The sequence below is a fragment of the Pan paniscus genome, chromosome 3 (assembly GCF_029289425.2).
Source record: "Pan paniscus chromosome 3, NHGRI_mPanPan1-v2.0_pri, whole genome shotgun sequence".
Classification (NCBI taxonomy): Eukaryota; Metazoa; Chordata; class Mammalia; order Primates; family Hominidae; genus Pan; species Pan paniscus.
The window spans coordinates 79,208,967-79,236,384 of NC_073252.2; the positions used below are offsets into that span (position 1 = coordinate 79,208,967).

The following is a 27,418-nucleotide window of genomic DNA, read 5'->3' on the forward strand; positions in this document are numbered from 1 at the left end:
AGCCATTTGGCTGTGAATAAATTTATTCAGTTATGACTTTGATCACTGCATTTCCTTATTCTTTGTGTTACTTAAAGGGTACAATGCCATGTAGATGGATTGGTACAAATGTATTGCTACATATGGAAAAAAATAACTCCAAACACATGACCTTCAAAGTCACAGTAAACTAATATGAGGCCAAGACATTTTTCTTCTGATAATGACATATTATTTGTTCATTTTGGTTGTGAATTTTTTCTACTGTTTTGAAGAGCAGTTAGGCTTTAACAGCGTCTGCTTTCAGTGTAGAACAGCTTCTATAGAAGAAAGTTTTACAAATGTGTAGTATTTTGTTTGACCAGAGGATTTCTCGCTATTCATTGACATTTTGACTATAAGATTTTCGTGGGAATTATGTGCTATATTAAGAATAGAAGACTGTATTTTCAACTAATCCCATTATTATAATAGAGTTATCGCTTTTGAGTAAGTTGCATGCAGCAGAGGAAAGTTTGTCCTGAGCTGAGCAGTTTTAGAGGCTGATGGGGGCTCAGCCATAGATTCATTACATCATCTTTTCATTCCATTAGCCAGCGTGATCTCCAGTGGGGTAAGTGAGACAGTGGACTCTGCATCATCACAAACATGCTGAGAAAATCACTGCTTACTGCCTGGGTGTGTAGAGAGGTGGAGAGAATTTACTACTAAAATCACCTAGAGGAAACTGATGTTGTAGTCAGCCAAATACCTCCAGTTTTTTTTTTTTTTTTTTGATCAGCTCTTAAGGGAAAAGATTTAAAGATTTTATACTAAATCCTAATTTATTTATTTTTTAAAAAATTTCTAAGGCTCTTAGTGAGAAAAGTTGGTACCCAAGAGCAGAGCTTCTTACCCTTGTCTGTTTACTAGCAGTCGTGATTACATAGCTAGAGACACTGCTCCTCAAAACTGGTAACAGTAACATAAACAAAGAAGATAATCTTGGCCATGTGTATATCTGCATAAAGAAAGGTGAGGGTGTCCTTCTGGGCACTTATAATAAACTTGTAAGCTTTTATTCAACTGGATAGTTCATCTGCATTCAGCGGCATTTCCACTATAGTTGTGCGTCACTGCAAGACTGCATGGTAATGAAGCCAAGGCACTGTGGGCCAAAACTCTGCTGCCTGTGAGAAGAGAAGGGACAGCGGCTTGGAGAGACAGAACGGCAAAACCGCTGCTGCTGCTGCTTCTGCTTCTGCTGCTGCTGCTGCTGCTGCTTTTGCAGCTGATTGAGACACTATGTTGAGTCTACAGGATTCTGTGTTTTTTGAAATTACCATAAAGTCCTTGTTAAAGTCCTGGAGCAGCAGCTGTAAGTATATATTCCTACATGAAAAAAAAATGCTGAGGTATTATTATCATTGCCATTCCTTGCATGCTGATTCTTCAGACCAATCCAAATAGATTAAAAGCTGTTGAAAATAGCATGAAGAATATTTTCTTGAATGGTAATCAGTAAGATAGAAAATCTAGACATGCACACATCAGACAGTTGTAAAATCAGTAGTTAAATTTTCTTTGATGAAAATTTACCAGCCTTGAATTTCTTGGTAATTTGTGTTATTCTGGCAAAGTTTCTCGCAATTAGTCATAAATGGGGGGCGGGGTGTGGGACGGGGGAAGAAGACCACAAATAGATTCTAATCTCTGCAGGGTTATCAGATACCAGTACTCTTCCACACTTCTGTTAGCACAGAATGTTGTTTGAATCAACATCAGCTATCTTAAGGCACTAGAAACATAATATAATGATAATAGCTTTCCCTCATTCTTCTAATTGAAGTTATAATGTGTAATTTTCATATGTAGTAAATTTTCTGATAAATAACATTCAGGATGATATACTTAGATTTCAAAGTTCAGTTAAGTCAATACAACTGATGCCGTTGAGCTATTATTCTGTCCGTAACTCTCTTCCTAACATATGAATTTGGCAGAAATATTGCTTTTGTTCAATATTTCAATCACAGTTTTTCCTTTAAAGATCTCAAAACACTTACCATAGTCTGTTTACTTTTTTGCCAAAAGTATCATAATACAATATCAAACTCATGAATTAAGTAAACACAGGTTCTATTATCATGTTTGTTTTGGTCAAAGAAAATTGAAGTATAGAAAAATTGTGACTTTTCCAAGGTCATACAGTGGCAAAGAATTGGAATAGAACCTGGTTGTTTTTGCTCCCAACTGTGCTGCTGGTGCCTGAGCAAACTAATGAATAAAATATCAGAAATTAAATTTACATTTTTCCAGGTTAACTCTTTACCAAAATATTTATTTAGTGTAGTTTTGTTTTTTAAGCAAATAATATGAAAGAGAAAATATTGACATGAGAACAAAAACCCTCTTAAGATAAAGTCTTATTGAATATGGTTTGAGGAGGTTTGTAAATGCAGCCAAATATACTGCATTTACAATCCCTATATTTCTTTTATTTTTTATCTATAAGTAATTCTTCCATATGGAGATACTGTTGTGCCAGATGGCAGAAAATTATCTTAGTTCTAGGAAAGTTTTTAAGTGAATATACATAGTTAAAATATTGGGAGAATTGTAATTACTGACTAAATCAAGTTAAATACTTTCACTGGTTAAAAGGGAGACAGTAATGTAGAATACATTTTTGCTCAAGTAAACTGGACTGTAGCTTCTAATCTTTCTCTCAGTACTGTTTCCCCTGCTTCTCCCATCCTTACCATGTACTTTTTTAAAAATAGTAAGACAGTTTTATAGTGAGAATAAAGCTATAATTAACAACTTCTTATAGAAGAACAGCGTATTATATCACAGCAGCTTGTCTTGTAAGAACTTTGTTTAGGTACTTGTGAACTATGTGGTTATCCTGTTTTATGGCCATTTAAATATTTCTGCATGTCGTTGCCTGAACCCTGTAACCAGCCACAGCCAAATCTTGTTTAATCATACTCCTTGAATCCAGTAGTGAACCCAAAACAGATGTTTGTAAAGCCTTTGTTTTTTAGCAGTTAGTAATATAGTGATTCAGTCAGTCTGGGGGTATCCCATTGCCCTTGGGCATTCATAGTACACATCTCATGAAGGTGTCTTTACCATTCTGAAGTAATAGGTTAATACTGGAAAGAAATTGCTAGTCTCAGTGTTCAGCAGGGCTCTGTCCTTGTCTGCTGTAGCCCTGGAAAGTGGAAGAATGTTTTTATTTCACCAGTATCTGTGGGTGTCTTCTTTGTCTTCACTTATCTTTGTTGTATGAGAGAGTTAAATACAACTCATAGGGGGAGGGGTTAAAATATTAAGACCATAGAAAAGGATAGTAGTTAGCTCTTTCTTCCTAGGAATGTTTTTGTAACATCAACACTTTTGAGTCAACCAGCGTTTATAGAGTGTATACTACTGTGCTGTGGCAGATAGAAGTATAAAACGTGTTCCTTTCTCTCGAGGAGCTTAGAGAAAGTATATGTGAAAAGTTGTAGTAAGGAAGTCAAATGAGAAATGTTGTGTGTGCACTGTGACTTACCAAATGACTGTTATACATAAAACAGACTGAGAGTCCAGAGATAGAAGGAATCACATTGGTCTGCTGGGCATGGGAGGTCACGTTGGTAGTCCTAGTACTTTGGGAGGCTGAGGTGAGAGGATCACTTGAGCCCAGGAGTTTGAGTCCAGCCTGGGCAACATAGTGAGATCCTGAGATCCTGTTTCTACCACTACACACACACACACACACACACACACACACACACACACACACACACACACACACAGTGCATGTGGTCCCAGCTACTCAGGAGGCTGAGGTGTGAGAGGATTGCTTGAGCCCAGGAGCCCTGTTCATGCCACTGTACTCCAGCCTGGGTGACAGAAGGAAACACAAAAAATAAGAAGGAACCACATTGAACTACAGGGTCAGTGGAGACTTAAGAGGGAAAGGGATTTTTCTGAGTTTGGTTTTGAATGATAGGATGCTCTCCGTGATGGTAGGTAGTACTGATATCCACAGTCTCCCCAAGCCAGAAACCAGAGGTTGGTTACCACGCCTCTTTCACCCCAACCCCTTTCGGTCCTTGACCACAACTTGCCATTCTGCCTACTCAAATTTCCGTAGTCTCTCCTCTCCACAGCCACTATCCTAGTTCAGGCCTCTCTTCATCATCACCTGGAATATTGCCACAGCTTCCATATTGGTCCTGTTTGCATCTTCCACATTGCTGGTAAGGGTTCCTTTTAAAAGCTGGCTCTTCATGTCCCTCCCTTCCTTACCTCACAGATTTTCTGTCTCCTGTGGGAGGAGGCCTTTCATCATCTAGCCTCTGCTCATTTTGCCTGTTGCCGTTCTCGCCATGCTTTGCCAGTTCTGGAAGCATTCTGTGCCTTCATATTTGAGGCTACCTTTGCCTGAAATGTACCCCCTCATCTCTCTGCCTGCATCGCAATGATTTTTACTCCTCTTTCAAGACCCATTCTTCCTTCAGTCAGCCACATAGTTAATGCTTCGTCTGTTCTCTTCTTCACTTTAAACATCATTGCATCATTATACTCATCATCTTGTTCATGTCTTTCTCTGCTACTTGAGTGTAAGCTTCTGGAGGGTATTGGTTGATTGTCTTTTTGTTCTTTGTGTATTTAATGCTTATTTAAGCTCTGGTAAATGTGCAGACAAGTAAGATATTGGGTAGGGCTGCGATAATTTTTGTTGGGATGAATTTATAATAGAGAAGAAGGTAGAAGCATAAATATATGGCCCCTTTTATAATTTGGTTATTAATATTATGCTACTGATATCTCTCAGGGGAACAATTCCTGAAGTAGGAATGCATAAAATGATTTTTTAGTGATTAAATACATTTTCATAACATTTTATTTAGTGAATTTCTTGGAAAGAACAGAGGAAAACTTGATTTATTAATAGCCTTTATAAAAAAAGAAATGAAAATTTTTTTCCATTAAATAAATTATATATTTCAAATGTTGCCCCTACCCTCCTGAAGAAAAAAGAAAAAGAAAAAAATCTATGGGTTGTGTCATCGAACATAACTTAAAAGCAGTGTATATTATTATAGTTCATCATTAATTATAATAGTGTTTCTTATTTATAAGATGCATTTGCGTGCTTTGTATTAATGTTAAATGCTACTTCTTATATTAGTCGCTAGAGGCCCTCTGGTTTCAGGGCCTGCTTAGCTGGCAGAATGTTGATGCAGTGCTGCTGAAGTTTGATTATAGTTGAGCTTATTTCTTTCAGTAACAACAATGAAGTGACATTCATATGGCCTAAATTCAGGATTTTGTCTTTGTGCCAACAGTTTTAGGCATTACTTCTTTTAAAAACTGAATCAGGAACATTCTGTTAAACCAGCTGTGTCGTGAGGATGTTATCATTTAAAAGATTGGCTTAGTTCCCTAAAATTGATAAGACAAAGCAAGACTCAGTACTGAGATCTGTTCATGTAATGCTAAGATCACAGATGCATTTGCTGTCCATATAATACCTCTTGTAAGCATATTAATTTATAGAATTTATTTTGCATACATACTTTTATGAGAGCTGGTGTTTCAAAGAATTTAGTTTTTATCACAGACATAAAATAGATTGACCTTCTTAAACCGTAATTTTATAAGTTAAAATGTGAATAAGATATGGTATGTTAAGAAACTGTATTTGCGTAGATTACTTGCATTTTTGCACAATGAGAAAAGTTCATAAATTGTTTTTAATACTCAGATTTTTTTTGGGATTGTAAAAATAGTAAAAGCCAACCCCAAAAAGCACATTATACATTCATCTAGATTTCAGTTAAAATCTGTGTTATATGATTGAAATAATACCATTTGTTGAAGTATTTATAGGTCTAGTATTGTGGTAAGTACCTGTCGTATGTCTTTGCACACGTATCTGTGTATACTCACATTATATGCACATACATTAAATCTCTTGTAACCATCAGCATGAAAATCTCAAGAGGAATATTATTGCTGTTTTTCAAAGTAGCAACTTTATTGTGAGATTCACATACTATAAAATTCATTAAGTATTCAATTTGGTGGGTTTTAGTGTATTCCAAAATTGTACAATTATCACCAGTATCTAATTGCAGAACGTTTTCATTATCTAAAAAAGAAACCTCATACTCATTATTCTACTTTCTGTCACTACGGATTTGTCTATTCTGGACATTTCATATACATGGAATCATACAATGGGTGTTCTTTTGTGACAGGGTTCTTACATTTAACTGTATTTCCAAGGTTCATTTATGTCATAACATGTATTGAATAATGTTCCATTGGATGGATATATCACAATTTGTTTATCCATTCTTCAGTTGATAAATTGCTGTTTTATAGAGTAGTAAATTGGGGCTCAGATAAGCAAAAGAACACTAAGAACACTCCCTCACCCCCCAGAAAATCTCACACCCAAACTCTTTAGCTAACTTTCTCTACTCCTGCATATTTTAATTGAAGGCTTCCCTGATCAAGTGATACTTTAGCAAGATCTGAAGGAAGAAATAGTTAACAGTTTGGGAGACAGGTGGGTGGGCAGAAGGGATATCAAGTGCTAGAAGCTGGAGGGAATGGCCGGTTTGGCTGGAGCAGAGAGCTATGGAGAGCATGGTGGGAATGAAGCTGGAAAGTTAAGCAAGGACTAGACCATGTAGAATAGCAAAAACCTTGTTATGGATTTTGGTCTTAATCCTAAAATAAATAGGTAACCATTGATGGGCTTTGCGACAGTGATTGGGGTGATTTCATCAAGTTTCTGTCTTTGGGGTGGTGCCAGGAGACAAGTTAGGATGCTATTGAAATAGACTATATGTGAGATAGAGGTTGAACAAATGGAAGAAATGTTATTTATTTAGCAAACAAGTATATAATACCTACAACATGTGTAGGTACTCTTCTAAGCACTTTACAAAACATTCATAGTGATGGGAAATATTTAAGAGGTAGGAAAAATAGGTCTTGGGTTAGGTACAGGAGATAACGGAAATTTTTAACTAGCTGTTTGCACAACTAATTTTGTAGGGTCAGTTACATTCTCATTGACATCAGTTTCAGAAATGTATCTGTTGAGAGTTAATGTTGGTCATAGTGGAAAAGAATCACCTATTGCTTATTGTCAGAATACTCTTATCATCCCTCAGATAAATTTGTCTGCTTTGAGAAGTGGATCCTAAGAAAGCCAACTCATTGTACTGTTAAGTAAACAACGTGAACTTTTCATGATGGTCCCTGAAAAGTGGGATTTCTAGCTCCAGGTGTCGTTGGATTTAGAGTCATGGGCCTGCTGTATCTTTTTTTTGTTTGTTTGTTTGTTTAATTCTAACTTCTTAAGCTAGGTTCACCTCATTTGAGAAAGGAGACATTTCATTTTCGAGACTAAACAGTTAGTGTTGTGAGAAGTACAGCTGATTATCGGACTCATTAAGTATTTGGGTTTCACAATTTGCTTTAAAATTTTATTGATAAATATTAAATACATAGTTTGCTAATAAGATTCAAAATCAAGAAAATCCAACATAGATGGTCAAAATATTCATAGGTGACTGAGAGTATCCAAATGGGCCAGGTGACTGAGAATACGCAAACAGGCCAGAATAATATCTGTGTTAAATTTGACCCTCTATTTTATTAACATATCTGTCATGACCTTTCTCTGTACCTGCTGTAGTACTCATGTATAGACTCAGTCTTATAGCAGTCCCTGGGTCCTATCCTGTGCTAAGATGGGGAGTTTGGGACACCCCTAGTTCATTAGTTCAAGTGACTTACCATCAGCCCAACCTCACTACAAATTTGGATCTGACTTTGTTCTTCAGTTGTAGTATCTCGGCTACCCATTCTTGTGTCAAAGCCTCCATCTGTAATTATTGGTATCTCTTCTTTCCTGAGCCTTTCCTTATCAAACTTTGGTATTCCATTTCCTTCAAATGTAGAACCCTGCTCTGATCTTGAAGAGAATGAAGTTCTGCTGACATACCTTTTTGTTGATTAAACCCACCTCCCTAGCTGTGTGTCTATATATTTCCTGTTCATAGACTTTGCATTATTCACCTGTTTGCCAGGATAACATCTGCTGTTCTCCTGGACCTCCCTGGTGCTTTTTACCTGTTATCATATTCTCTAGGTACCGTCTTCTGCCTCCATAATTAGATGCCGTATGACCTCCAACAATGCTGGTATTCAGTCATTAGGCATCCTGGCTGTAGCTCTTCTGATAGCCCCTCTGTACTGACTGCTTAATATTTTAAATATGATACCTGACAGCTGTCTTGCCTATTATAGGCATAGCCTGTGCCAGAGTCTCAAATCACTGGGTTCTGGCCTATTCCACTACTGGTCAAACTCTTAGTCTTCTTTTCTGGAAGTAACTGTTTGCAGTTGCATTGTCACATTGATAAGACAAGTTTGCTAGCCTTTTGCAGGATGAGAATGGGTCATGTCTTTTTGGTTATTCTTCCTAGTCTGTTGATGTGTGATACCACAGGACATTGCCTGTTTGATGGCATTTTTGACGATTTTAGATCTATTAGTTGGTTTTCATTAAGCATGCTATTTTCCAATTTTTAAAATTTTGCTAAATGATTAAAGTTTTAAGGGTTTTTACAGAAAGATAATTAAAGAGAAATTCATTTGAATAGGGAAGGCTGTCGAAGAGAATTTCCAAATTGTCAGACCTGTTCTTCCCAGAAGGTAATGACTTGTAAATGTCATAGAAAATCTTGTGAATTGTTTTATAAGCTGTATTTTCAGTTACATTATTGATATATGATACAGAAAGTAGTCAAGGCATTCATAAAAAATGAGGAATGAATTATTAATATCCATTATCATGCAATATAGTAATGATATAACAAATACAGACTTACATTTGATACATTAAGTCGATCCTTTTTTCTTTAAAATAAGCTTTACATGATTTTGGAACAATATCTGAATGAGTAAATTTTATTATAGGGAGACTATGTGGAAGAAAATAAGAAGATGATTCCAGTAACATAGCCTTAGTAATATCGTTGAAGATAAGGTTAGTAGTGTGTTTTTACGTAGAGTGCAAGGGCATTGTATTGCCATGATTTGATGTGTAGGGCTTTTGTATGGTTGGAATAGAACTACTTGATGGCTATTATTTGTGGTATTATAATTACAGGTTTCCTTATTTATGGTGCTTTTGAAACTTTTTAATGATCACAATCAACTTTAAGTAAAATTATTGTATAGAGCCAACTGTTCCATTTTAGAAGAATAGGGTAAGGCAATAGTTCACAACCCTGGCTGCATATTAGAATCAGCCTGGGGAGCTTTCAAAAACATACACATACCTGGGCCCCATTCCAAAGATTTTGATTCTGACTTAAGGTATGGCCAGAGATGGCCAGCAAAGTTCAGGGTCAAGTCAGAAAGCTTAGCATTGTCAGAATGCTGAGAGTATATATGAAATCTTTTCTGGGAGTGGAATCATCATAAAGAATATGACAGACAAATTCTTATATGTTTGCCAATTTACTAATTTACAGTGAGAAATATGCCAAGTGGATATTAATGCTGGAGTTGGCAGCCCAACCTTTGCCATTCTTGTGGGATAAGCTCATACAAAGCTAAATTATTATCAGAAGGTTGCACAGAGAGCCTGAAGATCGAAGAAATTTATGCCCTGTTCTAGGGGCCAGAATATTTATCCTTTGTAAGAACACCTTCTCCACAGCGCTGTACTTAACTGGGCATTACCTTTTTATCAGCGCTGTGTTAAGTGTTTCATTTCCCTGTACCTTACCTGCAGTAGGTGATATATGCATTCTTTTTAGTATTTGCCAGTCTGAGATATATATATATATATATATATATATATATATATATATATATATATAATGAAAGCTCACTGCTGGTTTAATTTGCATTTTCTGGGTACACTGTTTGAACATTTTTTCATATGCCTGTTGGCTTTTTAGACTTGCTGTTATGTTGAATTGCTTATGTATATCTTTTGGCACCTTTTCTTTATTGTGTTGTCTTTTTCTTATTACTTTGTAAGAGCTCTTTGAATGTTTTATATTTTCTATCATCTACATTATAAATATTTCTCCAACTTTGTCTTGTTTATGGTATCATTTATCCTAAATATTTTAAATTTGTATTTGGTTAAATGCATTTATCTTTAAAAAATATATAATTTTGGGTTTGCTCTCTAGGCTACAGGTCTTTTCACCACTTGATTATATAAGAAGATTCCCAATTTCTTCTAAGGTTTTGAAAAATGAATTTTTAACTTCATGTCCATCTGGACATTGGTTTTTTTTTGTTTGTTTGTTTTATCCAGTCAGGTTTGGAATCTGATGGACTTTGGTTTTTGAGTATAGTATATTTATTTTTTCTTTAGATGAATGGCCAGCTGTTTCAACATTTTTACTAGATAATCTTTTTCCTTCTAATTTTGCCCATGTGAATTCTTACCCTGGAATGCAGGGGGTACTTTTTTTTTTTTTTTTTTACAATTATCTGATTTATCTACACTTATGTCTACTGAGTTGATTATTGTTATATTATGTTCTGATATAATCATATTATGTTCTGATATATGTCTTGATTATAGTTATGTTCTGATTATAGTTAATTTCAAATAATATTCTTTGTATTTTTTAAAGTAATTTTTTTGGCTTTTCTTGAGTGTTTATTCTTCCATGTATACTGTAATATAGATCTATCCAATAAACCTAGACAAAACAGTATCAAAATTTTAGTGGGCTGGCCAGGTGCGGTGGCTCACGCCTGTAATCCCAGCACTTTGGGAGGCTGAGGCAGGCAGATCACCTGAGGTCGGGAGTTCGAGATCAGCCTGACCAACACGGGGAAACCCTATCTCTACTAAAAATACAAAATTAGCCAGCATGGTGGCGCATGCTTGTAATCCCAGCTACTTGGGAGGCTGAGGCAGAAGAATCGCTTGATCCTGGGAGGCAGAGGTTGCAGTGAGCCAAGATCGTGCTATTGCACTCCAGCCTGGACAATAAGAGCGCAACTCCATGTCAAAAAAAAAAAAATTTTAGTTGGAGCTGTGCTAATTAATATATTAATTTTATGAAAATTGACACTTATGATAAATCCTTCCATCTATGACTATGTCTTTCCACATGTTCAGATCTTCTTTTATATCTTCTTTTATATTAGGAAGTGCTTGTCCTTTCCTCTGTATGAAGTCCTATGCTTTTCTTATTAAATTTATTTCTACCGATTTTATTTTTGCGAATAGTTTTTTTAAAATCATTTTCTATTTCTAGGTGATTGTTGCTAGTTAATAAAGTTTCATATCTTTTTTAATATTTGTAACGATTTAATTTTTTAATATTATTGCATTTACTTATAATCTCCAGGATGGTGTTGAATAGCAAGGCAAAAATCACTTCAGTTTCTGTTTTTAATCGAAATAGGTTTGTTTTGCAGCCTATATTATTTGCTGCTGATGTTTGTTAAATATTTTATTTGTTTTCTTTGTCTCTGGCTGCTGGATACCTTTAGGTATACAGTTATATTACTTTGTTTGCTACTTGAGTGTAGGTCAGACTGCTACCGTCTTTTAAGAAGTAATCCCAAGAGTGATGGAAGGGAAAGCAGCCTAAGTTAGCAGCAGTTAACAGCCTGTTAAGATAGTAGGAGGGAGCCCCTTTCCTTCTTGTCTTTTCTCATCATCTCACCCTCTAAGCTACAGAGGACTCAGCCCATCTATTTCAATTCTGCTCAGCTTCATAGCAGTCAGAGAAAAGGGCTACACATCTCTATGTAGTTGTCAACCTCCCCCAGTCCCTGGGTCCAGGTATGTTTGCTGGATGAGGTCCTGCAGGATTCTGGTGTTTACAGGACTATTTTGTGTTGATTCGCAGGTCCATTTCCAGCTAGAGGAGAAAAGTCAGCCACAATAGCTTTTTCACTGGCAGTGAATATTTATATCAGGGGAAGAGTGGAGAACAAAAATGAAAACAACATTCTTGTTGCTTCTTACACATACTCATGGTAGCAATATAATTCAGCTTGTTCATTTGCTAGGAGGGAAGCAAAAGAGGTTAAATTTGACCAAGATTATAACCATCATGAGTAGCCAAGTCAAGTTTGGAGCCCTTGTCTTCTGGCTCCCAGGTCCATGCACATTTTTAAAATACCTCATTATCTCTAGGTTTTTAGAATAGTTTCTTAGTTGAGCTCCCAAAGATTACCAAAAAAGCACAAGAAAATAATAACCTCAAGGAAACTATAGCTGAGTGAATAATGGATTATTTGGATGATAGGTCATTTTTCTTGAGCTTTATAATAAGTGATATTTCTGTAGTAGACTTCAAGTAAAAAACATTGGACATATGCCAAAGATGTCATAGGACTTCTATGTTTAGAAACTCTTTTCAATAAGAATAGTTTAGGATAAATAAACATTTTAGGGACAGCTGTCCAAAGAACAAGCAGAAGTAATAATTTTTCTGTCCGTTGAAATGGAACCAGAAGCAAAAACATTGAACTGGATAGTGAGGGAAAATGATTTCATTTGCACAAAATAGAAACATAAAGTATTTGGGAATAGAATTAATAAGAATTAGATCTCTCCTCTGAAGGAAAGTATACATTTTTTTCTCTAGGTACACAAAAGAAGACGAGTTAATGGAGGTGTGTCAGATACTAGACAAGAAGTTTTATAATATAAAGATGTCAAGTTTTTTTCAAGTAAGTTCGTGAAGGCATGCATAAGCTTGAAAGTATGAGTGACAATAGCTGAAGATGGTGAATACATAGGAATATTTGTCTCTACAAATAATAAAACCTATTATACAGCTGTAACAATAAAAAGTCTGGTACTAACACAAACACAGATTTTTAATGAGCAGAATAGAAAGCCCAGAAAAGCATACTTTGAGTATGGATTTAGTTTATGATAGTGAGTAAAATCAGTGACAGAATTTCAGTAAATGAACCCAAGAGAATTGATTAAATATTGAGGAAAAAAGATAAAATCTTTATTTCGTATCAGTAGCTCAAATAAGTTACAATTGGATGACAAATTTAAATGGAACAAATAAAGCGAACTTAAAAAGAGTTAAAATATAGGTAAGTAGTTAATCAAAATGGGGAAACTTTTTTGCTCTTTTTATGCAAATGAATTAGAAGATATAACCAAAATATTAGATTTGGGAAATATTTATTTTAAGCAAACAGTATGATAAGAATTTGGACCTTTAAATGAGAGAAGGATCCATCCGCATTTGGTAATTATGGAAGAAATAAAGTTATTGATGGGAAAGTTCTTAGCAACCAGGATGCAAGTTTGTGTTCCAGTGCTGCCACTCCCACATGACAGTAGCTTTCATTTGGAGTCAGTTTCTTCATCATAAATGCACTATAATTAGGAGTGATGTTCTGGATCTAATTCCTACGAGCCAGTCGTTAAGCCATTAGTGGCTTAAGAGCCTCTGGGGTGTGAATATTTATACCAAGGATATTGGCAAAGGCTACAAATTGGGACCCTCTCCCCTGCCTTTTGTTTTCTTTTGTTTTTAAGAGAGCCATTTACCAGCATATTACTTGAAATAAGAATAGATTTGTTAGACTAAAAAGATAATATTTTATATATTAAATTATATTTTGTTCCCATTGGAAACAAACAGCATCTGGTATGCTTTTCACTAACATGGAGGAATTTTGAGGTATCCTTGACTTCTAAAGCCCACTCTCTGCTCTTGATAAGCTATATCTGTGCATCAAATGATATTTTCTGATTACACCTCTCAACACACACAGCATACACATTACTTATATTTCCTTTTTTCCTTTTCACATTAGTTGCTTTCAAATGTACAGTTTTCCTCTGGATAGGTAGTTGAAAGGTCTGGTACTGTCACCAATTCAACTGGCCTCACCAGAAGTTGAAATTTGCTATTTGCTATTATTCCCCAATACTGATTTTGCTTTTTCTGTTCACTACTTTTAATCTGTCTACCATATAAGCTGATTAGTGTTTTTGACATTTTCCTTTTAATTGACTCATAAACTGTTTCCTGTCTTTGAGTGTGATCCAAGTATGTTATTGTTTTAAGCTCCAGCTTGAGCTGTTTTTTATTTTCACTCTTCCCAGGCACTTTGGTTCTGGCTGACAGGGATAGGATAGGCTTGTTATTCTTTTGTTTGGCTTTTCTTTTGTAAATTAATCAGCTTTATTTTTTAGCATAATTTCGGGTTTACAGAAAACTTGAGTAGAAAATAGAGAGTTCTCGCATACCCTCTCTCCACTCCCAGTTTCTTCCTTTTAGTGTGGTATGTTTGTTACCATTGATGAAACAATATTGAAACATGATTATTAACTAAAGTTTACATTCCAGTTAACTCTTTGGGTTGCACATTCTGTAGGTTTTGACAGATGTATAATGACATGTATCCACCATATACTATACTACAGAGGAGTTTCACTGCCCTAAAAATTCTGTGTTCTACCTATTCGTTGCTTCCTTCTCCCAAGCCCTTGTAATCACTGATCATTTTATTGACTCTACAGTCTTTTCCAGAATGTCATATAGTTGCAGTCATACAGTATATAGCCTTTTTAGATTGGCTTCTTTCACTTAGAAATACACACTTAAGATTCCTTCATGTCTTTACATAGCTTGATAGCTCATTTCTTTTTAGCACTGAATAATATTTCATTGTCTGAATATATCACAGTTTATTTATCCATTCACCTACTGAATGACATTTTGGTTGCTTCCAAGTTTTAACAATTATGAATAAAGCTGCTATAAGCAACCATGTGCAGGTTTTTTGTGGACATACGTCTTCAGCTCCTGTGGGTAAATACCAGGGAGCATGTTTCCTGATCATGTGGTAAGAATATGTTTAGTTTTGAAAAAAATAACCGAAATATCTTTTAAAGTGTCTGTAGTATTTTGCATTCCCATCAGTAATTAATGACAGTACTTGTTGCTCCACGTCCTCACCCGCATTTGCTGTTGTCAGTTTTCAACATTAGTCATTCTAATCAGCATGTAGTAGTGTATCATTGTTGTTTTAATTTTCAATTCCCTGAAGACATATGAGGTTGCACATCTTTTCATATGCTTATTTGCCATCTGTACATCTTCTTCTGGTAAGGTGTATTAAATCTGGTGCTCATTTTTTACTTGTGTTATTTGTTTTCTGGTGGTTGAGTTTTAAGAGTTCTTTATGTATTTTGTATACCAGTCTTATATCAAGTATGTATTTTGCAATTTTTTTCTCCCAATCTGTGGCTTGTCTTTTCATGCCCTTAATAGTGTCTTGCAGAGCTCGAGGCTTCATTTTAATAATTTTTTTCCCTGGATCATGGTTTTGATGTTTATCTAAAAAGTCACCCTCCAAACCCAAGATCACTTAGATTTTCTCCTATCTTCTAGGGGTTTAATAAGTTTTGCATTTCACATCTAGATCTATGATCCATTTTCAGTTAATTTTTGCAGAAGGTATAAGTTCTGTATCTAGATTTTTTTTTTAACATGTGGATTTCTAGTTATTCCAGTACTATTTGTGGCAAGGTCTCCTTTCTTCATTGAATTGCCTTTGCTACCTTGTCAAAGATCAGTTGATAGTATTTGTGTGGGTCTATTTCTGGGCTCTCTATTCTATACCATTGATCAGTTAGTCTATTCTTTAATCAGTACCATACTGTCTTGATTACTTTTTTGAAGTCACGTCCTGTCAGTCCTCTGACATTTTTCTTCTCCTTCAATATTGTGCTGGCTGTTCTGGGTTATTTGCCTTTCCATATAAACTTCAGAATATGCTTGTTGATACACACGAATTAACTTGGGTGGTAGACCTGCTTTCTAAACTAAAAATTTTGTGTTTGCTTTTTGAAGTCAGATTTTTTTTTTATTATACTTTAAGCTCTGGGATACATGTGCAGAACATGCAGGTTTGTTACACAGGTATACACATGCCATGTTGGTTTGCTGCACCCATCAACCCGTCATCTACATTAGGTATTTCTCCTAATGCTATCCCTCCCTTAGCCTCCCACCCCACAACAGGCCCCAGTGTGTGATGTTCCCCTCCCTGTGTCCCTTTGTTCTCATTATTCAACTCCCACTTATGAGTGAGAACATGCGGTGTTTGGTTTTCTGTTCTTGTGTTAGTTTGCTGAGAATGATGTTTTCCAGCCTCATCCATATCCCCGCAAAGGACATGAACACATCCTTTTTATGGCTGCATAGTATTCCATGGTGTATGTGTGCCACATTTTCTTTACTCAGTCTATCATTGATGGGCATTTGGGTTGGTTCCAAGTCTTTGCTATTGTGGACAGTGCCACAATAAACATATGTGTGCATGTGTCTTTATAGTAGAATGATTTATAATCCTTTGGGTATATACCCAGTAATGAGATTGCTGAGTCAAATGTTATTTCTGGTTCCAGATCCTTGAGGAATTGCCATACTGTCTTCCACAATGGTTGAACTAATTTACACTCCCACCAACAGCGTAAAAGCATTCCTGTTTCTCCACATCCTCTCCAGCATCTGTTGTTTCCTGACTTTTTAATGATTGCCATTCTAACTGGCGTGAGATGGTATCTCATTGTAAAGTCACAGATATTTTTTTTACTTTTGTTCATGTTCCAAAGCCTTTACCTTCTACTTTTTCTTTTGTAGGTAATCATCAAAATTTTTATTATTAGCCAATATGGTGTATAAATAATAATTATTGTAATACTAAGCAATTGTATGTTATGTAAAAATTTCTGTTATATAAATCTATGCATAAATATATGCATATAATATGTGTGTACATATGTAAGTTTGTGGCTGTGAGGTAGTAGCCCAAAGATTTTTTTTTTTAAATCCTTAAAGACCTCTGGGGGTGAGGAAGCTAGAGGCAGCTTCCACAGACTTCAGTGTGGTTATTTTAGACCACATCTACCTGTAGGGATTTTGAAATACCCCAATTGTTGAGAACTAGTGTGTATTTTGAGGGCTGTTACTATTCAGAATGTAGTGTGTAAAAACATAATAGAGTCAGAAAAAAGCTGAGATCTGCTGCTGTAATGAGCTCAAACACACCTAATTGTAAGAGTTATACGTTATTTCTCTTCTCACTTGTCTCTTCTTTTTGACTGAATTTAAATTTATTTTATAATGGTTTAGGAGTCTCATCAGCATGAAAAAGACAATTATTTTATTAAATATATTAAATACAGTGCTATGGAGACTGTAAGCCATCCAAAAATACTGATATTTAGTTTTTATTTGAGCTTTATCTAAGAGACAGAGCAGGAATGCTAGCTTTTAGATTCCCAAATTTTAATTATTCAGGTCCTGTTTATTCTTATTATTAGCAGTTAGAGTTTAGTAGATTTATATTCCAAGTGTGTTTAATACGACATGGGGTTTTTCCAGTTTGTAATTCAATGCTTGAATTGCAATCTTTAGAATTATATTAACAGTTATGTCTTCCTTCTCTCATAGGCTTACATAAATCTTTCAAAATTTTGGGTTAGCATGTAGAGAAATATTACAACTTAGCATTATAAGGTATTTAATGCAAGCAGTCAGGTAATACCAAGTTAGTCTAGTTATATGGAAGCTAGCTTTTCTTCTTCTGCTTGGAGTGATCATCCCTGTTTCTCTCCTATTAGCAGAAAATGAAAAGAATTCACGTATCTTTACCAAGGCTGAACATTATGATGAAATATAAAGTTGAGGGGGACAACTTTGATGGATGAAAAATGTTACCTGATTTTTATTTGTGTTTAGAATATTAATGAAATTAAATATTATTGGCCTCCTCCATTTTATTGTTTGTAACTTGCTTGTTCATGTCCTTGTCCTTGTTTCAGTTTGGGGGTGTGGGTGTTTTTCTAGTCGATTTCATCACAGCTTTGTGTGTAGAAACAAAAGTGATTAACTGTGTGTTTATTATATGCCCATATATTTTTTCCTGCTGTCTAATTTTACTTTGGTTTTATATACATACTCTTAGGATCTTTACTCACCTAATGCTGTATTTTGAACACTTTCCTGTGCCATTTGGTATTTTTTGATAATGTAATTTCAAAGATCTGTTTAGCATTCTGTTTATTAGATTATAAAAATCATTTGTCTTGAATAAAATAAAATTTGAAATTTATTTTGAAATTTCAATCAGTAGATCTGTTCATTGTTACTTTTTTATATTAATAATTTCAACTAACAGTTATTAAACACCTACTAAGAAATAAAATTTAAATAAATTATTTAATCAAAAACGTTTTTTTCATAAAAATTTGAGTTATCAAACAAAATATTTTTATCTTGACAGATAACTTGTAAATAAAGGTTTGCCTAAAACTTTTGGCTTTATAGGCAAATTTTTTAATGTATGCAATTATGATACCTAGGAATATTTGGTTATGCTTTATTTTTAAGAAAGTAGAAGACAGTAAAGGCAAATTATTTGTGAAGTCATTTTAAGTAAAGTTTTTTTCTTTGTAGAAAAAATGTTTAAAGGCTAGAATGTCATTTTAGAAGTTTTTACTTTGTTAAAATTTAGAATTGAAGTACCTAGGTTAGTTATAAGGTTCTTGTTTAGTTACATTTACTGTAAAGTTAAAGCCGGAGAAACTTTATAACTGTTATGACCTTATGAATCTTAATTAAAGGAAAAGGTATAGTTTGTAACCACTACCTTAAGTTAAATTATGGTACTCTTAATGTTCCAAAATAATTTTTTAAAAATTAGAGAGCTCTTCTTTTTTCCACAATGACATTTGTTAACAGATTCCCTCTTTGATAATACACAATGTTGGATCATGAAACAGAGTAAACAAACAGGTCATTGTTTAAAATAATGTACACTGTGTTCAAAGGACTGTGAGTTTTTGTTTTGAGTTGTTATATAATTTTCGTTCTAGAATGCAGTACATAATGTATTTTAACTTGATATGACACAAAGATATTTATTTTAGATATATTACGTTTGTGATACTCTTTAGATTACTTTTACAGATTTGTGTATTTTGACCTATGTGTGGTAGAGCAAGTTTTTTTAATTTGACAAAAATTTTTAAATAAGTTTTGAATTTATGTATTTAGAACAAATTTATTATCCTATAGTTATGTGCACATAGACACAAACACAGGAAATCAGTGTTTAAGTAATTGTGTTCTGCTTCCTCTTTCAAGGAAGGGGTTCAAGGGCAGTCTCTGGAGTTCAGGTTGAGGTAAAGAAGCACGAACTTGCAGATTCTCCCTGAATATTCTAAGCCAAAAAAGGCAACATAAGCTAAGTTAGAGGATATGGGATCGACATATCAACATATGGGATCGATATGGACATGACTGGAAAACTTGTATGTAGGAAGCCAAGTAGGCTGCCCAGGCAGTCAGAAGAACAGAGCAGGTGAAGCTGCACAGCATGCAGTGGTGTGTCTTCTTTTGGGGCCAAGCCTGATGCAGCTTACTATTTGCCAGCACCGTGTCATCTCCATCTGAGTAAATGGCACCACTATCCTATGAGTGATTCAAGTAAAAATGCTGTGAGTCATTGTTAATTCCTTTCTGTCACCTCACTGATTAATCCACTAATATATGACAAGTCTCAAATACTTTGCTTTTTTTCCTGTGCTGTTGCCATCCTCTTAGCCCAAGTTGCAATGATCTCACCTGGATTTCTGTAATGGCTTCCCTGGGTCTACATTTTCCCTCTTTCAATCCATTCTCCAGAGGTACCAGAGAGATTTTTATAAAGAGAAAGCCAGATCCTATCCCTCTCCATATTAATGCTTTCCACTGAATTTTAATTGCATTTGGAATGAAATCTAATTTTCTTACAAAGTTCTTAAAGATCTTCTGTGACTTGCTCCCTGACTGCTGATTCTGACCTTATCTCATATTCCCTTCCACCTCTGCTTCTTCCCTTGAGCTCCAGCCACACTGGTCTTTCTGTGTTTTAAGCATGCATGTTCAGTCTTGTGTTTTCTGTTCCTGGTGCTTTGTCTTGCTCCCTCATTTTAAAAATCATTTAGGCCTGAGTTTAAGTGTAGCTTCTTCAGTGAGGTCTTCACTGAGCGTATTTTCCAAAGTAGTGTTGTTTTTCAGTTCCCCAATCCCATTCCTGTTTCATTTATTCACACCTGTTTTATTTCCTTTATTGCATTTGACTGTCTGATTAGAATCCATTCATTCATTCAGCAAATACTGTGCACCTAATCTATGCTAGGCATTGTTCTAGGTACTTGGGATTTACCGTGAACAACAACAACAACAAAAACCAAAAGAGAATCCCTGTTCTTATATTCACATTAGTAGGATAGAGAGAGAAACAGTACATAATATACATGATATGTAATTAAATTATAAATATGTTAGTATGTTAGAAATAGACAAAATGGATTATGGTAGAGGAGATTGGGAGAACTGGTTGAGGGTTAGAGGCAGCTTACAAATTAAATAGGGTAGTTATGGTAGACCTCTTGAGTTGATTTATTAAAGTAGAGTTCTTTTGTTTCTTTTACTTTTAGCTTCAGCGCCAGTCAGCAAAGTAAATAAATACTGTGCTTCTTCCAACTTTCATTCCACTTGGGGAAAAAAAAATATCATCATGTCAAACATTACGATTGACCCAGATGTCAAACCTGGTGAATATGTCATCAAGAGCCTCTTTGCAGAATTTGCTGTTCAAGCTGAAAAGAAAATTGAAGTTGTAATGGCCGAACCCTTGGTGAGTACAGCTGACCTATAAATCTGAAATATTTTCTTGACTTTTGTATTAGCCACTATAATACAGATTTTTCAAAGGAAATAATATACTTGAAAAAATATTAAGGGATAGTGGTGATGTAGAAAGCTGCACTGACTTTAGAATCCACTTTGATAAGTTGCTGCAGGTCGCAAAAGAACAAAAAGGAACTTCAACAGTGGGAATTGTGGAAACAAATAAAACATAGGAAATAAAGGAAAATTAGGATATAATGTGAGTTAACACTAAGGTCACAGCCAAACTTATAATAAACAAGAGAACATATTTTACATGTATATTGTGTGAGACATACTTGGAGAATGTGAGAAGCTCTATTTGATTAGAGCCCATGATGAGGAGGAGGGAAGAGAAAGACTGAAAACAAACACATGGGTCAGTTTCTAAAGAGTTGTAAATGCTATTGTGATGGATAATATGGTGGTTGAACAATAGAGAGAGAAGACATTGAGAGCGGAGACTATTTAGTTATTGTACATAGTTCAGGCTGGAATGAAAGGGGTCTTGAACTATGGTGTTAAAAGTAGAAATGGTTGCAGAAGAAAGTAAGAGAAATAACAGAAGTAAAATCAATAGAACTTGACAAGTAACTAAGTAGGGGGCATTTTGAATGAAAGTTAAGGGTTAAAGATGCTCTGAAGTGTTAGTAAAGATGATAATATATTTACTTTGGTAAAGTACACAGGAATATCTTTGGGTAGAAAAGGTGGATAAAATAATTTTTTGTTTGTGTACCTTAAGCTTGAGATACTGGTGATCTCACCACATGGAATTAGTTGCTTGATTGGTAGTTGGAAATTCTTTTTGAGAACTCAAGAGATGGTAACTAGAAATACAGATTTTGGTATCATCTATATGAGGGTGTAAATTGAAGCCAAAAGAGCAAATGATGATTTCAAGGGCAAGAAAATATAGAATTATTATTGCCAATAACGTAGAGCAGCAAAGTACAATGAACATTGAGAGAAGTGGTTATTGGATTTGGAAATAAGCAGAAATAAAACAGAACAGTTTTACCTTCTTGATATAATTACAGGAAGTAACTTTGACTCTCTGCCACCTTAAATAGGTGACAGTTTAGGTTACTCTTTGGGCTGGAAGGAAGTGGGTATGTGATGTACTAAGAACACAGTGTAGGTTCGATGTGGGATGTTGGGAATGGAGAGGAAGGCGAAGGATGTTGTAACAGCTGAAACTCACTCCTTACACAACTGAATTAGGGATAGCTATTCACCACCAATTTCAGATTCAGAGGGTTTGTGACGGCGCACTGAGGAGTTAGGCACAATAATATATTGGCTTTAGAACCTGTGTGCTTACGGAGCCTGTTATAGTTCCTTAGAAGGATGAGAGAGGAAAACAACAGAAGGGAGGACAGGGCAGGAAGAAAGTTGAAGGAAGTATTGTCAATGCTCTTATTTTCTTAGTGAAGTAGCCTTGAAATTGCTGTGAAGGTGAGTTTCTTCTCAATGATTAAGTAGAGAAAACTACTCTGAGGAAAGCATCTATGAAATAATATGTTCTGGGATCTGATACATAATAATAGCCAAATGTATATTTCAAAACTGTGCAGATGTTTATATTCAGTTTAAATCATCCCATGATTGCTTTCCACATAACAAATTGATTTTTATACTAATGTATATATATTTGTGTATATTGTATAATGTATATATAGTATATATATAGAGAGACAGCATATATATTATTAATATAAAGTTCTGTTTTAGAAGTAAGGATTACAAAAGCCTATAGCATAAGTTCATGATTATAAGATTTGATTATAGATATGCTTAAACTACAAAATGTTAGTTTTCTTTTTCAATGGTCTCTGAATTACATGATAAATTACTACACTAGTCTACTTAAACAGCATACAGTAAGGGAACAACTCTAAACAAATTGAAGAATTTATTATGGAAAATGTCAAACATATATAAAACTAAAGATTATGGTATAATGAACACTTAGGACCCATCACCTGGCCTCAGCCATTTTCAAGTCACACAGCACATTTTAAAAACACTTTATTTTATGAAATGTTTTATAGTAGTATCATGTGATACAGTCCTACCAGTTCTCAATTTTTATATATATATTTATATATTTGAGATTTTGTGTGCGCATATATATATATATATATATATATATATATATATTTTTTTTTTTTTTTTTTGGAGAGGCAGGGTCTTGCTGTGTCTCCCAGGCTGGAGTTCAGTGGCGCAATTTTGGCTCACTGCAACCTTCGCCTCCCAGGCTCAGGCAATCCTCCCACCCCAATCTCCTGGGTAGCTGAGACTATAGGCATGCGCCACCACACCTGGCTAATTTTTGTGTTTTTGTAGAGATGAGATCTCACCCAAGCTGGTCTCAAACTCCTGGGCTCAAGTGATTCACCTGCCTTGGTCTCCCAAAGTCCTGGGATTATAGACCCACCACTTCTGGCCATATTGTATATTCTCATTCCAAACTTCCCATATATTCCCTCTAACTTAGTCATCCCCCCCTAAGCTAAATGAATATGTATTTTACTGTAATAATTTGTACATACTTCTAGATTATGATGATATCACGTTATAGTTAATTGCTTACATGTTTATCTTCTCCGATGTGAGTTACTCGATACCAGGAACCAGGTCTCTCTCATCTCTGTATCTGTGGCACTGCTTGTGGTGGTGGGTACTCAGTAGAGGGTTTTTGTTAAATATTTGTATTTTAATGAATGTAGCCTTAAGAAGTATTGCTGTGGTGTGTGCCTTTTGTTTTTCTAATAATAATAATAATAATAATAATGTTTTCATTCTAGCCAGAGCTTCCGATAGTTCTTTCAGAATAGCCTGATGCTATTCATTTATCTTATTAGTTAATTCATTTATTTAATAGTTAATTTTAGAGGCATCTGCTATGTAATCTGAGATTATAAAATTATGATTAATAGTGGTAAGGATTTCATCAGAACGTAGATGTTTCTACTCTGCCATCACAAATAGAAGAGGCATCACTGCTTACTCTTCCTGACACACCAGGAAAACCCCCACATCACCATCATATTTTACAGATTTTACCCCTTACACTCCTATATACCAAGATAATTTCTTCTTATCTAGAGCAGAGTGCCAGCTTTGTTTTTATTTATGTCCAAGTCTGGGTAAGTTGGGAATCCATAGCTTCAAGATTAGATAATGAAAATACATTTAATCTAATATTGTCACAGTGTTTACAATATAGCTTCAAATGCTTTTATTGGAATTTCATTTATTTTGAAATTTATTCTGTACCCTTTTAGGTAATAATCATCTAAGATGACTCTCGGGGTTCAGAGTCACTTTAAAGAAAATAGCATCCAGGGCTTGTCAGATACAAGGAGGCTGGCCTTGCTCATGGTCAGTCAGATAGTAGGTTTCAAAAACACAAATGTGAATGGCTTTTGCTGAAAGAATTTAATCTACCACTAAAATGAGAGAATTGGCTTTTTCATTCTTATATTAGAAACCATAATAAAAGAAGATTAAGGAAGCCAAAAGACTTGAAGATTAGCTGAGTTGGATTTTTAGCCACAATTTCATTTTCATTTTAGAAGGAAGATTCAAGAAGGGCAATCGGTGATTGAAATGGCAACTTGCAGGCTATGCAATCCAATACCTTAGGTCCTTTTTTCCTAAAAGGAGATGGATCAATCCTCGGTAATAACCTAGGTATATCCAAGTTTATCTGTTAATCTTTTAGATTGCTGGGGACTAGAAAAGAAGATAGAAGAAAATCCATTTACCTATCTTCTTCTGATTTAGACCTTATGTTTTGATTTAGGCCCAGCATTTTAAAAACTCTAAAATTTTCACTATTTTTTTGAGAGTATAAATATGTGTATGTGTCTTAAAGGGTTTCTTCTCCCTGTATGGTCAGTTTCTTCCAAACTGCGTTTTTCTGCTGGTTTTACCTTCTCCTCACATGTTTATTTTAACTTGTTATATTTTAAGAATGAAACACAGTTGATTGGAAGTCCGGTGTACACAGAGGAGCCTTTTTGACTGTGATCTTCTGTGTATTACTGTCAATGGACCATCAGTGTCAGATCTTTTTTGGGGGACTTGTCAGAGTCCCCAAAGAAGGTTCCTACAGTACTCTGAATGGGAGAGTTTAGGCTTTAGCTGCAAGCATTCTGGGGAACTAGACTCAGAAGATAACTGGGGTTTTTGATATTTGGTGTATGTATTCTTGCTTAACCTCCCTATCTTCAGTATGGTACCTCTTCAACCATTGTATGCCCCAGTCAGCATCATTGTATTTTGCCCTTTCCTAAGAAAGGCAATGCCTCTGAAGGTAAAGTGAAAGGGAGGGTCTAAATCTTTCTTAAACAAGCTTTTTAAAACAATCTTTCAACCAGCCCTCTTATTTTTATCCTCACCTTTAGCCATACTTTCAGAGTACCCAAGTTCTCCAATTCCTGAGCCTTCTGGGAAGTTCTAAAGCATCAGTTGGGTTATCTTTCCTTTACTCTCTGTGGGTCAAGCTCACTCACTTCCCTCTGGTTGTGCCTCAAGTGTCATCTTCTCTATGATCATGTTATCTGAAATTTCAGTCCCCATTCCAACTTCCTGTCCTAAATCTGTCTGACATAATATACACTTCCTTTACTCTCTAATTAGACTGTTAACTCTGTAAGAGAGCGAGTTGTTTTCCGTTTTTTTATGGCTGTATCTCCAGAACCTAGAACAATGTGTGGCATACTGTGAACCCAGTAAATAATTTGGACAAATGAGTGAATGACTGACTGAATGAACAGACTGCCGACTTTCCCCTTTGCTTACTCAGGAGTCACCGTTGTTTGGTGAGATAATTAGTTATGGTCTTCATCTGCTTTTCACCTCCTCTCCCATCCTTTTTGTTCTTTTGTTTTAGCCCTTATAAAAATTATTTCACTGTTCTGTTTTAGGATAGAAGGTTGGCTATACAAGTGTTCAACCTGCCATCTCCAATTACAGATTACTGAAATGTTTCAGTGTCATTGTTACGGTTTCAAAATTTTTCCAAAAATTCTCTTGCTTTCTCTGAAGCTACATATTGCTGTTGGTATCCTACATATGCACTATATGTAGAATTAAATTATAAAATATAGGATTGTGAGCCTTGGAATTATTAACTTTTTATAGTATTATGAAAATAACACTATAATACTGTATAATATTATAAAGTATTATAATATTTTATAATTATAATATTACTATAACTTTTATTACTATGAAAATAAGACTATAAAAAGTAGAAATAGTTTTAAAGGTTATATAATAAAAACATCTAATCACTATCAACAGTTTTTAGTCTACCAGTTTTTCATGTCTATTACTTATCCATCTCTGTAGCACCTGCCACCTTTAAAAACTTTTTATTCTTTAAATTTAAAAAATTTTAATCTTAAAAATAATTGACGTATAATAATTGCAGATCTCATGGGAGTACATAGGGATGTGGTAATACATATGGTGATCAGACCAGGCTAATTAGCATATCCATCATCTCAAATGTTTGTCATTTTGTTTATGTTGGGACATTCAATATCCTCCTTCTATTATGGCTATTTGAAACTATATAATGTATTATTGTTACTATAGTCATCCTGCAGTGGTATAGAACACTAGAAATTATTCCCCCCACTCTAGTCGTAATTTTGTATTCTTTAACAAATCTCTCTGTGCCTCTCTTTCCCCTACCCCTCCCAGCCTCTCGTATTCTTTGTTCTATTTTTTTTACTTATATGAAATCACCTTTAAACACACACACACACACACACACACACACACACGCAAATGAAGGGGAGATATATATAAAATACACATTTTTTCTGTACCCAGATATTTTTATTTTAACAATCTAAATTGGAGATTATTATGTATCAGCCAATATAAATTAATCTCATTCTTTCTAACAGTCGAATATTACATATATAGTTTTAAATCAGTCTCTATTGATAGGCAGTTTTGGCCTTACCCTAGTTTGAGGCTGCTTTAAAGAAATGCTACAGGACATATTGCTGTACACACATCTTTGCATTCATTTATGTGTTAGTGTAAAGAATAATTTTACTTTTTAGTTGTTTGTGGTGAGTTACATAGACAATAAATGTTTTTTAATAGTTTGTCTTTTAAAAAATACGAATATATTGAGGCCGGGCATGGTGGCTCACGCCTGTAACCCCAGCACTTTGGGAGGCTGAGGCGCATGGATCACCTGAGGTCAGGCATTCGAGACCAGCCTGGCCAACATGGTGAAACCCCATCTCTACTAAAAATACAAAAACTAGCTGGACGTGGTAGTAGGCACCTGTAATCCCAGCTGCTGGGGAGGTGAGGCAGAAGAATCACTTAAACCCAGGAAGCAGAGGTTGCAGTAAGCTGAGATCATGCCATTGCACTCCAGTCTGGGTGACAGTTTTTTTATATAAAAAAACTTACATATTGAAACACAGTACATCTACTTGAGCAAGCATTAGGGCATCCTCAACTACACTATAATGAACCTAAGAAGTTAATACAAAGTTCTTGATTAGTAATTTATATTTAGTGTAGTATATCTTTTCATGTTTTCTGTTTTTATTTATTTATTTATTTTTTTGGATAACATATCCTTTTGCATTCAAAAATCACTTCTGAGTTCTTATGGACAAAACAACCCACCCCCATTTTCC

At 35.0% G+C, this 27,418-nt stretch overlaps 1 protein-coding gene across 3 annotated transcripts in view; it reads left to right on the forward strand.

The window, feature by feature from the left end:
- The first annotated feature begins 397 nt into the window (after nucleotides 1-397).
- FRYL (FRY like transcription coactivator) overlaps nucleotides 398-27,418 on the forward strand; it is a 157,791-nt gene continuing 130,770 nt past the window's right edge. For 2 of the 3 annotated variants that reach the window (XM_055111564.2, XM_055111566.2), the window contains exons 1-2: nucleotides 398-1,336; nucleotides 20,501-20,700. In XM_055111564.2, coding sequence (XP_054967539.1) covers nucleotides 1,264-1,336; nucleotides 20,501-20,700 — 273 coding nt within the window. In that variant the 5' untranslated portion in view covers nucleotides 398-1,263. The remainder of the gene's footprint in view (nucleotides 1,337-20,500; nucleotides 20,701-27,418) is intronic. The other variant, XM_055111565.2, reaches the window with a different exon arrangement.